Source organism: Rattus rattus, chromosome 8, assembly GCF_011064425.1.
Source record: "Rattus rattus isolate New Zealand chromosome 8, Rrattus_CSIRO_v1, whole genome shotgun sequence".
NCBI classification, from domain to species: Eukaryota; Metazoa; Chordata; class Mammalia; order Rodentia; family Muridae; genus Rattus; species Rattus rattus.
The window spans coordinates 102,330,024-102,345,748 of NC_046161.1; the positions used below are offsets into that span (position 1 = coordinate 102,330,024).

General features: G+C 44.7%; 1 protein-coding gene across 4 annotated transcripts in view; it reads left to right on the forward strand.

Moving 5' to 3' along the window:
• The window catches only part of Trank1 (tetratricopeptide repeat and ankyrin repeat containing 1), a 76,462-nt gene that overhangs the window by 42,294 nt on the left and 18,443 nt on the right, over positions 1-15,725 (forward strand). For 3 of the 4 annotated variants that reach the window (XM_032910845.1, XM_032910846.1, XM_032910847.1), the window contains exons 9-13: positions 5,171-5,419; positions 6,845-7,021; positions 7,600-10,473; positions 12,503-12,702; positions 12,959-13,096. In XM_032910845.1, the coding sequence (XP_032766736.1) occupies positions 5,171-5,419; positions 6,845-7,021; positions 7,600-10,473; positions 12,503-12,702; positions 12,959-13,096 (3,638 nt within the window). The remainder of the gene's footprint in view (positions 1-5,170; positions 5,420-6,844; positions 7,022-7,599; positions 10,474-12,502; positions 12,703-12,958; positions 13,097-15,725) is intronic. The other variant, XM_032910849.1, reaches the window with a different exon arrangement.

Here is a 15,725-nt window from a genome sequence, read left to right on the forward strand (position 1 = left end):
TCTGAAGGGGAGCTGGCTGCTTTCTGCCAGGAGGGCGCTCCTTGTTAGTGAGTACAGCTGTAGGCTGTGGATATAAGATGCCAGTTATATTTTCCTCTTTTTGTAAACCAATATTTTACAGAAAAGGCATGAAATGTAGGGAAGGAAATATTAATTTCCCACAAATTCACCTACCAGGAAAACTTAATGTATTTGTGAACTGATCGTTTAGCCTTTTATTCTGAGTGTGGTTATTTGCTTTTCTTTTTCTTTTATAAATTGGGATTGATATCTTAGCTTGAGCGAGCTGTGTGTAATAAGACACACAGTTTTGTCTTTTATACCTTGAGTGATAGACTTTGGGTAAAACTGAATCTCCTTTTGAAATGATTTTTGTCTAGTTTTGACAAATTCCGAGCTCCGTTGCACATTCTAAGTTCCCCTTAATTTTGATTTTGAATTATTTTTATTTATATTTACTAAATATGATCACTCTAGAAAATTTGTAAAAGTGGAGTTCTGTGTACCATGCTGACCTGTTGTTAATTGTACCTTGGTGTATTTTCTTCCTGCCACTCTTGCTTATGCTTCAGCTAATAGTCATCTTTTAAAAAATCTCTGATTACAGCATACAATTTTGTTTTCTGATGTTTCCTTCATTTCATATTAAGCTTGTGGAAATTTTTGAAGAAAAGGAGTAGAAAACGTAGATAATAAAAAGATACCTGCCACCGTCACTCAGGGACACCATTTGTCACATTTAGAAAGACCCCCACTTCACAAGCTAGAGGTTTTCCAGCTTGCTACTGCCTTCTTTACTAGTCTGTATCCTGCAATCATGTGTTTGTTTCTTCTTTTCCTGTTTATTTTCATATGACTTTTATGCTGAACTACTTCTCCAGTGGGAAGAATGATCTTTCTGAAAGGCTTTTAAAGGCACTGTGCAGGGAGAAGTGACAAATTTCCATCAGCTTGCTAGGAAAGAAAGTTCTTCTTTCACAAAGGGTCCTATTCCTTGCTTTCTATACTGTTGGTTTTCAAAGTAGTCCTAGGTTTTAGGGTGCAGGTAAGAGGCAAATCCAGGAGTGCTAGCCAGTCTCCATAACACCATGCATGTTTTCTGTCTTAGCATGGGCTTCAAGGCAGGTGACATGGGGCCTTTGACAGACAGTTGCTAGGTAGTATGTGATATGGTGGCCCTCCTGCTGCCTCACACCTGAGGCTCTTTAACTAGAAGTCCATGAGTATTTATTTACCACAGAAGTTGGCGTATATATATATTTCTGGTGTTTTGACTTTATTTGTAAAATGAGATCCAGGTGTGTGGAGAAGGCACAGCAGACCATGTAACTCTGCCTGGACTCCTCTAGTCTCTTAACCAAACTGTGTGCCCCTGACACTGGAGGGCCTTCACTTTGGCTTGGGCTCACGAAAGCTGTTGCGCTCTTGTTCCTTAACGTCTTTGTAGTGCTAGCAATAAAAGCTGGTGCTGTGATAAGTTTTATATGCCATAGTCATTTGTCTCCGGGAGATACTGGCTGAGGTTCTCTAGGCTGTTGTAACATTGAATGCTTCTTTTTTTCATTCCGAGAAAATCAGGAAACTATCTTAAAGAACTTTAGATGACAAACCTTAGATAATTATGGAAGGTTTTAGGTTTTAAATAGTTAACGTTTAGCATTTAAAAAATTGGGGTCTGGTGGTGGCACATGCTTTGACCTCAGCATTCAGGAGGCAGAGACAGGCAGATTTTTGTTGAGTTTGACACCAGCCTACGTAGTAAGTTACGGTTCAGCCAGGGATACACAATGAGACCCTGCCTCAAAAAAAAAAAAAATGGGACTGAAGATGTAGCTCAGTTGTAGAATGCTAACCTAACAAGTGTAAGGCCCTGAGTCCAATTTCTGGATCTGCTTCCTAAGGGTGAGATGTGTAAATTTTACTGAGAGTTCGAGAAAGGATGACTGGAAAAATCCCAGATGCTTTTTAGGGTATGTCCCATATCACAGTGGTTATAGCTGAAGCTTTGTACTAGACTTGGCTCCATCATTAGGCAGATGTGTGACCTTGGACTAATCAGTTGTTTCTGGTACTGTCACCCTTCCGCCTCCTCCCCCCCTCGCCTCAGCTAGGAGCCAACTGCATAATGTGAACGGCCCATCTCTCACTAACGTGCTCGTGCCCGGTAGCTGTTAGGGGAGGTTAGGTAAGTTGGATTACACATAAGGCCAGCCAAGTTTTATATATTAAGGGCTCAAGGGTAAATGGCACGCCCCAGACTCTAGGATGGGACCACCTTCTTTGAGGTCTTTTAGATGTTGGGCCAATCACAGTGAGGGAGTCTTTGGGCCTGACCATGGACTGACCTGCCCTCATGCTAACTTACTTGTAGCTGGTCTTTGCTGCTTTGTGGGTTCTCCTTTTTCCCAGCCTTCATTCTGATCTCACTCACATCACTAGATAGGAGAGAAAGAAGGATGGAGGGGAAAGAGACATAGAGTTCTCTGAATCTAATTTCTTTCCCTTTGTTTCTTCCCTGAGCACAACTACTAACAAACCACAACCAACCCCTGCCCAGAACAACCAACAACCCTGCCTGTCGCTGCTCTATATACCCTCTGAAAAGGTCCCAGAATTCCACATGTTACCCAATCTCAGAAACTATCTGTATCTCTCCTGGGGCATGAGGCAAATCACGGCTGCTTCAGGTAGTTCAAAATAGCCCTGAATTAATCCCACACCTGGGATTAAAATAAAAACGCTTTCTTACAATATTTCTGTGTTTTTAAAAGAAACCAAAATTCCAGAATTCTCAAAAATGTCACTACACTTACTCAAAGTTGTAAAAGTAAAACTTAAATTTTTGGAGTCTGGCAAAAATTCTTCCAAAGGCTACAAAGGTGGGAATGCTGCTTCTTGAAAGTCCTTCGTGTTTCATCATCTGTGGCCCCGGCCTCCTGACTTCTCTGAGGACTGTGTGTGCTGCTGTGCTCCCTCTGGCTAGCTCTGTCCCTCCTCCCAACTCAAATTGGCTTAAATTGTTTTTAAAAATATTTTTTGACTTACATGCTAGAAATGTCACAATTGGCTTCATTGTCACCAGGACCCATTGTCTTCCATCTTCAACCAGCCTGTCCTCTGGCCAGCTTTCCTCTTAGACTTAGTGGAGCCAGACGCAGGCCTCTAACCCCTGACTTATCAGCATATGTGAATCTGGGTACCCCCCATCCCTCTTGAAAGCATTTGCACATCCTGCCTCCCAGACTTCAGTTTTGATCTAAACAGCGGAGCCAGTAACTCTGGTCAGGATGACAGTCCTGACTGACTCAGGCCCAACTCCTTCACCCTCAGCAGGAAGCTGCTGCTACCAGAAGACGTGAGCAGATTCTGAAGGTCAGAACAAGAGATCTATTTTAGAAGTTTGCCTTTATACTTTGTTCTGATCCTTGTTAAAGAAGGACGATAGACTAACTCATGTTTAATTTCTCTTGTTGTATTAAATGAATATTCATTTCAAAGATTTAGGAAAAGATGGGAAGCAAAAGCCAGCAGGCACAAATGAGTTTATTTTGTTTGGGTAATCTTCAGTTCTCCCGTCTGCTCTAGTTGGAAGAAGAGAAGTCAGAGGAGCCTTTTTTGGAGTGGTTTCTTCTTAGCCAGCCTTTTCAGACCAAGTACAGAGTGCCCAGTGTATTAGAGTTTCAGACAAACACATTTTCAGGGTAAATATGTCCCCAGTATTCTATAACTCTACTAAAATCTGTTTGTTCATTTGGAATTTAAATTTAACCGAAAGCAGTGGCACCTACCTGTAATCAATACCAGCTGCTTACGGGTCTGAGGCAGGAGCAGCCCTGTCTGGACTACATAGCGATTTCAAACGCAGCCTGTGCAACTCAAAAGAATGTTTTTAAAAAAGTTTCTCTCATCCTCACTCCTTGCCATGGGATCGTGAGAGCAGGAGAGCTATCCCTGTCCCCACCTTCTTCAGGCTTCTCCTTGCCTGGGCAGCTCAGTAGAGCTGGCCTTGGATGTGGAGGTTGCAGGTGATTGGGCCCCAAGATCATGATGAGATGAGTGGGATTGGGTGCATGATGTGGAGTTCGCAACAGCAGCAGCAGCAGCAGCAACAACAACAACAACAACAACAACAACAACAACAACAACAGCAACATCAAAACAGTAAAAAGTTTTTAAAAATCTTAACAAACAAACAAGCAAACAGGGCCAGAAGTATAGCTCATTGGCAGTGCCTACCTGTATGTACCTTTTGTTCTCTCTCTAGCACCACAAAAGAAGAGAGGGATTGAGGGAGGGGTGCAGGGAAAGGAAAGAAAAAGAAAAAGGGAATGAATTAAAATTAACTGGCATTCTTTATTTTTATAAAGAATTTTTTAAATCTATTTTTTAAAATTTACAATTCTTTATTGGTTAGGGGACACACGTACCAGTTTGCATGTAGAGGTCACAGGACAACTTGTGGGAGTCATTCCTTCCGCCATGTGAGTCCTGGAGATCAAACTCAAATCATAAGGTTTGGTGCCAAATGCCTTTCCTCACTGAGCCATTCTGCCAGTTCCATCTATACAATAAGTTTGTATAGTAAATTTGTCAGTCTTCTTAGTGAGGAAGCATATTTAATTTTTCCTAACCGTAAGACTCACCAACATCATGGAAGGGGACAGTCATCAGCTTATGTCTACAGATCAAGGATCAGACAGAGATGCTTCTGCCCCAGGACACAGTCAGGGGCTGAAAACCAAGGCACGTCTGTCTCACCTCTACACGTCTTGGATTTTCAGCTCTTCTATCATATTTCCTTTAATTAAGTGTTTATCAATAGAGTATACTCCCAATGTTATGAAAACTTTAAGGCAGACCTTTCCTAACTCAAGTATTTGCCCTGAACCAAGCATTCTGTCTTCAAAAACATTTACATTTTTGACTCTGTCTTCTTCACTGGGCGTTTTTAGTCTTGATCCTGGAGCTCCTGAGTCAATGCCTGTTTTGATGTTCCTTCATGGTTAAGTAACTTGTCCAAAGTGATTTATTATTCCTTCATAAAACTTCCACAGTGCTTAAAAGTTTTCATTTATAAACTAATTATGTGTATATATAGGATTGTAGTTGGGTGAAGAAGAGAAATCATATGAACCATTTTTGGAGTATAGTTTATTTTTATTTTTGATAGAAATCTCTGCTGGCCTAGATGTTAACCGAGACTGTGCCACCACTTTCGTCAAATTCTTACTGGAACGACAGAAGTGGCCCGAAGTGCTTCTGCTGCTCACCCGCAAAGCCAACGGGCAGCCTCAGCTCAGAAATGGCCTCATCAAAGATTGTGACCTCTCAGACCTGGACATCTGTACTGTCATTCCCCATCTTAGCGCCTGGGACCAGAGGAAGACCCAGCTTCTGAGCCGCCTGATTGACAGTGGTGGTGAGTATGCTCTGTGACTTGTCTGGACAGTCTCAACCATAGAGCAGCGGTCCCTCCTTTAAAGAAACCAGCGCATTTCCACCTTTTTCTCCTAGTGCCTCCTTGTTGTGAAACAGCTAGGGTCAAAGTGGGCTGGCTTGAGGAGGGTTGTGTTCTTGTGAATCCCAGCTAGTCTGTTCCCATTTTCCTTGTATGTATGTACGTGGGAAGCACCATGTATGTGGAGGGTCTTTGGCTTTTGCTCTGTCCCAATGGTCAATTCCACTTGGCTTCTGGCTAATCCTTTTTTCTGCCCTGGATGCATTATGTGTACCTTGGTTCACTCTTGTGGCATTCTTTTTAATCAGTAGACCGGGATTTTATGATGCTTGTCTATAGAGCAATAACCAAGTAGTTCATGGGTAGAAACATCAGATGTTCTAGTAAGAGCATTGGTTAGTTGCATGTCCGGAATGTACAGGACATTGTGCTAGATTGGATTTAGTTAAAAAATAAATCAGAAGTACCAGCCTCTTCCTACCCCTATTCCCCACACGATCACTCTTGTCCTACTAGGTGTATGGCCTTGAGCAGGCTGTCACACCTTTACCCATTTATAAAATGTGAATAACAGCAGTCTTTTTCTTAGAGCTCCTTTACACATTAAATGAGTTTGTGCGCAGGCTTTTGGAAGAGTGCCTTAGCTGTGTGGTTTTCTCCTTTGTGTTGTAATTCTTCACAGAGAGTAGTAACACACTGGTCCTTGGCTTTCCAAATGCTGCACTCAGCACAAAGCCTCTGGGTATTGGCTCTACTCACAGGGAGATGGAGTGCCTTTTGCAAGTTATTTCTTCAAGCCTCTTCTTGTGTGTGCTGCTCTCTCAGAAATTACTGCTGTGACAGAATTCCTGTTATTCTTCGATTCAGCCAGCACTCACAGATCATCTCCTGCATCAGTGCTAGTACAGCAGGGCTGCAGATTTACAGGGATGGGCTGCCTCCGGGTGGAGGTTATGGAGGCTGCAGAGCAAAGGGAGTATGGACTGAGCTCCAAAGGAGGTGAGGTGGTGGTGGAGTGGAGGTGCATCAGGGAGGGAGGAGCAAAGGTTTGGAAGTGTACTGAGGTCCTGAGTCCTTACTGTGCCAGGCAGATGGTGTTAGAAGCATTAAGATTTCCTGGTGTTGTTTCCCGTCCTCATTCCATGGAAGGAAGTGTGGTCCTGCGGTAGGGCTAGAGGAAGGACAGGATCGATGGGAGGAGCATGACTAGAGAACATCATCCTTGAGGAGCTGGGTTTCCTGAGGGCCTGGGAAACCTGTTCAGAAAGGTGGGGGAAACTTCTAGGAAGTCAAACCTTGCCCTTTTTATTGATAGAAAGTCTGCCTCCTTCCAGGGTCCTGATGCTCTCTTTCCTGCCTCTTTCTTCCTTTCTACTCCCCTTCCAGCATTGCCTGAGGGTCTCCAAGACAGCCAGGACAGGCCGCTTCTCATGTGCCTGAGACACGAGGACTTCGACTTGGCTTTTCTTCTCTTGACCAAGGGTGCAGACCCCCGTAGTGTTTCTCTCATGGAAGGGGACACTCCTTTGCATGCAGCGCTCCACATCTTTCTGGACATCAATGGTAAGTAAGCCTCTTTCTTAAGCAGTCTGTTTCTGGAGGAGGGAGCTGGGTATTTGAACTGATTCTTTGCTCTCTTATCTGGGAAAAGAAATCTGAAAAGGGCCTGTTTCTTCACCAGATCTAGTGACATTGTATATCATGGTGAGTGATCAGATTATAGTGGACTGGGGTTGTTAAGTCCTAGAGTTGGCTGTAAGTAGCTTACAAGCTTACAAATACTTTCCATGTCTTTTTTAATCAGTTTTCAAGAATCCTGACTTAGAGGATCTTGCTATAATATCATCAGGTAATTTTAGGAGGTTCCACTGATTGCTGGGCTAGCAATTCTTTGTTGACAGGGCTATCTTGTCCATGGCCTCTGCTCACTGGTTGCCAATATACCCTCCTGATTGTCACAACTAAATTGCCTCCACATTGCCAGATTTCCCATGGGGAAAATTACCTCAGTTAAGAACATTGCATTTAATGAATATCACATCTTTGAAGAAGGTTGATGTTGTATGATGCCTCACACTGGCCAGTCTGCTGTCCCCTGAGAAGAATGGCTTTGTACTCACAGGATTCTGTTTGTCTTTCAGCTGACATTGGCTTTAACTTCCTCAGCCACCTGTTGGATTTATTTTTGTCCAACCCTACCGAATTTTACTACCTTAATCCTAACGTTCAAGACAGCGATGGGAACACATTGATGCATCTCCTCTTCCAGAAGGGCATGCTGAAGCGCACAAAGAAGCTGATAGATCTGCTGGTGAAGTTTGACATCAACTTCAACCTGAAGAACAAAGCAGGCAAAGGTGTTAGGCACCGGATTAAGAAGAACGATGCTCTGCTTTTGGCTTGGAACAAAGCGCTGACAGAGAGCAGGCGGAAGAACCGGCAAGACCCTGCTGCCCACCTGGGGAGGCTGTCCAGATCTTCCGCCCCTGGCCATACATCTCAGCTCAAGTCACAGACTTCCTTCAAGTCTTTGCCATGTAGTACTGCTGACAGAACCCTTTCTAAGGGAGTCACAGAGATTCTCCCTGATGTTCAGGTGACCAGGCAGGAACCTGAAGCCATGAGGACACGTTCTTTGAGAGATCGCCTTGTACAGGACATCACAGTTCTGATCCAGCAGATTGAGTTGGATATGTCTCTCCCAGAGGACTATCCTCAGCAAGGCTCTCCCAAGATGGCAGCTGGCATGGAAGGAAAGAAAGACAAGCTCCAGAGAACTCAGAGTATGGGGAGCTCTGGCTATAGTAGAAACAACCCTGTTGCCTCTGAGGCTGGGGATGGGCATGCCCAGGCAGGCCCAGGGGCTTTACAGCTTGTTCCAGTTGGTAACAGATTGGGAGTAGCCGGTGATAACCAGGACAACTGGACCATGCAGGAGATTCAAGCCTGTCTTCAAGACTTTGATAACATGACCTGGGAAATTGAGTGCACCTCAGAAATGCTGAAGAAGCTGTCCAGTAAGGTTATGACCAAAGTTATAAAGAAAAAAATAATCCTTGCTATCCAGCAGTTGGGAAATGGTGAGTGGACCCAGGGCCTGCAGAAGCGGCTGAAGCACTCAAAAGGAAACATCCAGCTCTTTGAAGCAAAGCTAGACAAAGGTGCCAGGATGCTGTGGGAGCTTGCTATTGACTTCTCTGCTCGGTGCAGTGAGAACTCTGAGAAAATTATGGGTACAGAGCGGAATACCTACTCCATGGAGAAATCAGGGCGGGTCTATACGGAAATCATCCGAATCTGGGACATTGTCTTGGATCACTGCAAGCTTTCAGATTCCATCATGGCCATCTGCAGTGCCTACACCCGGGGCTTGTCCTGTGTCCTTCGAAAGAAACTGAAGGGTATCAACAAAGGACAGGTATCTGCTAACATGAAAATCCAGAAGCGGATACCCCGCTGCTATGTGGAAGACACAGAGGCGGAGAAGAGCATAGAGCAGGCAGACCCTGAGTACTTTCCTCCAGCCAGTGCTGTGGAGACAGAGTACAACATCATGAAGTTCCACAGCTTCAGTACCAACATGGCCTTAAATATTCTCAACGACATGACAGCCACGGTGGAGTATCCGTTCCGAGTGGGTGAGCTTGAGTACGCTGTGATTGACCTCAACCCTAAGCCCCTAGAGCCCATCATCCTCATTGGACGGAGTGGCACTGGGAAAACAACTTGTTGCTTGTACAGGCTTTGGAAGAAATTCCATGTTTACTGGGAGAAAGCTGAGCAGGCAGGAAGCCCATTGCTGTCCAAACAGATCTTGCCAAAGAGAAGGTTGGAAGTAGAACCAGGAAAAGAGAGTCCAGGCCGGGAGGAAGAAGAAAATGAGGAAGAGGAGGGTTCTATCAAAGTGGAAACAGTGGATAGTACAGAGGAGGAGCAGGAGAGTGAAGCCTGTGCAGGAGCCACAGTGGAGTCAGCAGGGGACAGCCAAGCAGCGGAAGGATGTGTGCCGGAGCACCCGCACCAGCTGGAGCATCTGCATCAGATCTTTGTGACCAAGAACCATGTCCTGTGCCAGGAGGTGCAAAGGAACTTTATTGAGCTCTCCAAGTCCACCAAGGCCACCAGTCACTATAAACCATTGGATCCCAGTGTCCACAAACTCCAGGACCTGAGGGATGAAAACTTCCCTCTGTTTGTGACTTCCAAACAGCTTCTCCTCCTGCTCGATGCCTCTCTGCCAAAACCATTTTTTCTGAGAAACGAAGATGGAAGCTTAAAAAGAACCATTGTAGGATGGTCCACACAGGAAGAGTTTAGCATCCCCAGCTGGGAAGAGGATGAGGAGGAGGTTGAAGCTGATGGGAACTACAGTGAGGAGGAGAAAACTACCGAAACACAAACAGGGGATAGTGATCCCCGGGTATATGTGACGTTTGAGGTGTTCACCAATGAGATATGGCCCAAAATGATCAAAGGGAGAAGTTCTTACAACCCAGCGCTGATTTGGAAAGAAATAAAATCCTTCTTGAAGGGTTCCTTTGAGGCTCTTAGCTGTCCCCATGGGAGACTGACTGAAGAAGCCTATCAGAAGCTAGGGAGGAAACGATCCCCCAATTTCAAGGAAGATCGGAGTGAGATCTACAGCCTCTTCTGCCTGTATCAGCAGATCAGGTCCCAGAAAGGGTATTTTGATGAAGAAGATGTCCTGTACAACCTGTCCTGGAGGCTGTCGAAGCTCAGGGTGCTGCCCTGGTCCATCCATGAGCTGTATGGTGATGAGATTCAGGACTTCACCCAAGCAGAGCTGGCACTGCTGATGAAGTGCATCAATGACCCCAATGCCATGTTCCTTACTGGAGACACAGCCCAAAGCATCATGAAGGGTGTGGCCTTCCGTTTCAGTGACCTGCTCTCTCTGTTCCACTACGCCAGCAGAAACACAGTAGACAAGCAATGTGCTGTTCGAAAGCCCAAGAGGATCCACCAGCTGTACCAGAATTACAGATCTCACTCAGGTACCTCAGGCCTTAGGTTCACCTTCTGGGGAGGGGCTGGAGCATTGGCCTTGGGCTGAGTCTATATCAGAAGGAAGAGCTAGTGCTAGTTACTATGCTCACTAGTGAGAGAACTTGTGATCCAGTACTCACCTGTAAATAGACCACTGAAGATGTAGTTTGATAGAAAGGAATCTTAAGTGACTATGTATTCATGGAGACATTTCAGGGCAGCATTTAAAGTGCTTTGTAAACCTCTGCTAACTTAACACTCCTTTGTAGTAGCACCAGTCATTTGGCCAGAGATCACTGTGATAGAAATTGTTGATGACAAGAAGCTCTTCGTGTGCTTTTGTGTCTCTCAGCATGTTTACAGTAGGAAGTGATAGCAGGCAGGCGGGAATTTTTATGCCATTTTTGGGCTCCCCTATCAGTGTAAAGTTTTGGCCATTGCTAGTTCGTAACTGACATGAAAGAAGCGGCAACAGATTTCTTTGGAACAGCAGTTGCTAATTATGTTCATTATTACTGTATATTAGAAACTTGTAATAATTAAAGAATTAGGAATACATTTTCACTTTACTATTTGATAATAGTTGTAACAACACATGCAGTTTTTCTGTGCTCTGCCTTAATTTACCTGGTATTAGGCAATGGCAGACGGCTGCTAAGGGATCTAGAGAGACCCAGGAAGATAGGTGTTGAGCGTGAGATCCCTTCACTTAGAGGAGATTGGTTACCCCTCAGGGGTGGAGTCCATTAGTAACATCTCCATTGTCTCATCTGGACCACTGGGTTGTAAGGATTTCATGGACTGACTTTTATGAGGGTGACTATTACATCTCAGACTTTAGTCAGCATTGTTTTAGAGCAGAGATAAGAAATGAGACTTGGTGGAGAAAAGCTTTTTCCAAGTCTGTTCTCTGGCTCTGACAGTTTTCCTTTGTGCAGTCCTATTTCGGCTGGGTAAATCTAGAGGAAAAGGATGATAGAGGCCTTGGTTGTCTCCTGTTAACAATTCATCGTGCTCTTCCCGTGGTAATGTTGCTGCTAGTGCTGTAGGGACCGATAAGAGGAAACAGTGATTCTTGATTTCTTACCATATTCTCACCATATTTATGTGGACATTCCAGTACCTGTAGTTGTATAGACATGTCTGCCTTGAGTTCTTTAGGCAGTAATCTTTATGTTATCATCAGAAGTTGTGATTGAGGACCCCTAAACCCTCTTGGTACAGCAACAAATTTCTGTCTTTATCTACTACACCCAGAGTGATAATGTGAACATTGTTAACCAGGTGGGAACTGGAGATAAGCTTGAAATAAAGTGTAATGTCAGGGTAGCCTGGCTACTTCAGTTGGTTGAGCATGGGACTCTTAATCCTAGAGTCGTGGATTCATGCCTCACTTTGGGTAACATCTATTGTGTGTAGTGTTAATAAACCATGCTGGTTCTGGCTAGGCTCTGGGACTAGCAGCCACCCTCCTGCTGGCTAATGCTTTCCCAACAAATGCCAGGAACACCTTCTGGTAGAACTCCTGGAAAAGAACAGCCACCAACTACTGCCCTGGACTCACTCAGCTCCCATGCTAGCTCTCCTGGTCTCTGCTTGCTGCTTACCTGGTACCACAATGACCGCCTCACCCAGATCCCTATAGCTGAGTGGAAGGAAAACACTAGAGACATATTTTAAAACTGACCAGATAACTCAAAGGCTGGGTGAAGAATATCCTGCCCCATCCTCTGTGGCCTCTGCAGGCAACTGCGGAGGCTACAAACTTTGGTGCCCTGAGAAACCTACATGTCCACAGCTTCTTCTCCACTCTGCCATCTGCCCCCACTCCCCATCTTCTCTGTCCCCCTCTTCCTGTCCTGCCTGGAAATCCCACCTTACCTTTCGCCCAGCAATTGGCTTCTGCCATCTTTATTTAGCCAATCAACAATTAGGGATACTTCCCCTACTACTGGCTCCCCATGAAAAAGAAAACCAAATAACCAAAACCTTAGCCATGCTGCATAGTATCTGACAGGTGTGTTCTGTTTCATCCAGGGATCCTCAACCTTGCATCTGGAGTGGTGGACTTACTTCAATTCTATTTCCCAGAATCCTTTGATCGCCTTCCAAGAGATTCTGGACTTTTTGATGGTCCCAAGCCAACTCTCTTGGAGTCTTGTAGTGTAAGCGATTTGGCAATTTTGCTGCGAGGGAACAAAAGAAAAACTCAGCCCATTGAATTTGGTGCCCACCAGGTAAGCTTCTTTGGATTATGTGTTCTGAAATAAGTCAATTTGAAGTCACAATCATGAAGAAGAAGGTGAGTTACTGTGCTCTTAATACAGAATGGATATGGGCCCGAGAGAGGCCATTAACTGTCTTCCCAGTCCTAGATGACCAAGTCAGTCCTGGTTATTTCTCTTTAGAGCATTACTTATTTTCTAGGCAAACAAAACTTCCCTTTATTTGTCTTTGTAGAATCTGATATTATTTGGACTTATTCTATTTTAGGTGATTCTTGTTGCCAATGAAATGGCTAAGGAGAAAATCCCAGAAGAGCTGGGGTTAGCTCTTGTGCTAACTGTTTATGAGGCCAAAGGACTGGAATTTGACGATGTCCTCCTTTACAACTTTTTCACTGATTCTGAGGTACGTCAGTCACACTGGATTCTTTTCACACAGTTCAGGTCTGAGTGGGACTTGTGCTCTGTGGAAGACAGTTTGGAGCTGAGGCTAAGAGTTCGTTCAGGTGCCTGTGTCTGTGGTAGAGCCTCTTGCAAATGGGGTGGTCTGAGAATAGCTCTGAGTCGTTACGGGCTACCTTTCCATGTACATCCCTGGTTCTCGTGTGCTCATGTTTCCTGAGTGACCGGTACTCAAGGCCAGGTTTATTAGCTGCTGTTATCATTGCCTCCCAGGGGTGTCTAAGTTGGAACAAGTTCTAAGGAGAGCCGTGCATGAGGGCCAGGTTAGCAATGTCCACCTTATAAGGGCAGAGCTAGGCAAAGTCAGGTGAGAGACAACTCCAGGAAGACAGTGAGGCTTGTTCCGGTCTGCTGGGTCAGGTAATGTGGGTGACAAGAGCAGTCACCCTGTCCCCAGCTCCCTTTGGCTTCACTACCACAGCTTCACACATGTAACCACAGCAGCCAGAGTCCCTGGATTCACCCCCCAGTGACTTCTGGGCCAGCCATCGCCTTCGTGTGGTTCCTGAGTCCTTGCCATGTTTTTCCTTCTTCTTTTTTTATATTTCCAAATTACTGTGGGTGACCCACTAAATCAAGACCATTACCATGGCTTCTGGCCACTGGTTTCCTTTCACTGACATCGTCTTTGGTGGGGACTCAGGCTCACTGCTATGGATCTTCCTTGTGCTACAGCTTGCTGTGTTTTGGTCCCTGTTGCAGATTTTCTGTTACAAGTTTGGAGAGGTTGTTTTATACCTAAATTTGGAGCACCTTTTAGCTTTGATACCTTGAAATTTACCCCTGATATGACTCTTGAAATAGAATCCTTCCTTACATTTTAAAAGTCATTCTTCAATGTCCTATTCGATTTAATAGTATTTATATCTGGTACTGCAAAGGCTGCCTTACCGTTTTATAAAGGACCTTTTGAATGCAGTGTCTCATCCCACCAATGCTCTGAGATCCTAAGGAATTTTATTACTGTTGTTCTGTAGATAAAGCCAGAAGTTACCGCGTTAAGTAAGTTGTCCATAGTTAAAATATTCATAGCAGAATCTGAAAAAATGCTTTGGGCACTAAGTACTTTCCCTTTGTCCTCCCTTCCCTTTCACATGTGAATTGGCTTCCAGAACCTTCCACAATGAATAACTATATCCTTGCCATGTCTAGTGTGCAGCCTTCCTGGTAGGCTTGTTAAGAAAAGCAGATGCATGCTCAGTAACCCTGCTATCATTTCCATCTCTGAGGTCTAACTCTTTTTTCCTAATAACACATCCACTGGTCATGGTTGGACTGAGGCTCTCCTGAAAGAGAAAGGGGTAAGACTTTGTTGTTCCTGTCCTTTATTCAGTGCCATTTGTATGCACATGCCAGTGATAAAGTCAAAGGTCAAAGATTTAAGGATCTATGTGGGGGAGCTTTGCTTTTGAAAGAAAAATCAGTTATTCTTTTACCTAATCCTGGGAATGGCACAGGCTCCTCCCTGTCCTTCCACTGATGACTCAGACTGTGTGAAACTCTGAAATACACAAAAACAGCAAACACCTAAACAGAATCCTTTGAAAGTATTTGCTTTATTCTGTGTACACGAGGAGACCTCCGATAAATATGTTTATGCGGTGTTTCCTGGTGTAATGCACTCGTGTGTTCCTTGGCGCAAAGAGTGCCCCCAATTCATCCTTTACAATCTCCAGACCAAGAAAATGCTACAAGCAAAGGGAAGGAAGTGCCTGGGGGAAAGAGAGGGAAGGCAGATCAAACTTCCCCACCCTCCGTGGTCTGGAATAGAGTTTCCTTAGAGGTGGCTGGATGAAAGTTTCTGAACAGTGGTGATGTGTGACCTGAGGGATGGGGGAGATTGTCTGTCTTTGTTCCTGCACTGCCTTGGAACATCTGGCATTTGGACCTGGGTGGGCATTTGGACCTGGGTGTGCATGGGCATGGGTGGACACTGTGTGTTCTCTCCAGATTTATTTTGCCTGTCGATTCACCTAATTACCAGGTTGTTGTCAGAGCTGGGGAGGCCGACCAAGGAGTGGCCTTATCACACCTTATAGGATGTTTCTTCATCTTAGTGGAGAAGTTACTCTCCCAGACACCCCTAAGCCGTCCTTGGGATTTGGAAGGGTGACTGCTACTTACACCCTGTCCCGAGTCGTTCTTTCTTTCACACTCACGTGGGAGAGGGATGGGGGCAGGAAACCCACAAACTTTGTGAGAGACTTGCTGTGGAATCCAGGCCTTTTACTTGGAAGAAGCAGCTCCTTTTATGGTCCCAAGTGCGCAGGTCTGTTTTCCATGCTACAAACACACAGCCTCTTCTTGTGTTCATCTTGAAATAATAATAATAATAATAATAATAATAATAATAATAATAATAATAATAATGGAAGTTTACTTCCTGGAAATGGGTAGCCACAAATCATCTGAGCATCTTTGCTCCCCTCCCAGCAGTTTTAAAATACATCTAGCTTCTTTGGCCCCTTTGTCAGCCCTCCTCCCCCTTTTTTTGCCTCTTTGCCCGCCAGGAGAATGTCAGCATTTTTACCTGCTTTCCTTGAACAGCTTGCTAAATAGCTTTGAAAGAGGGA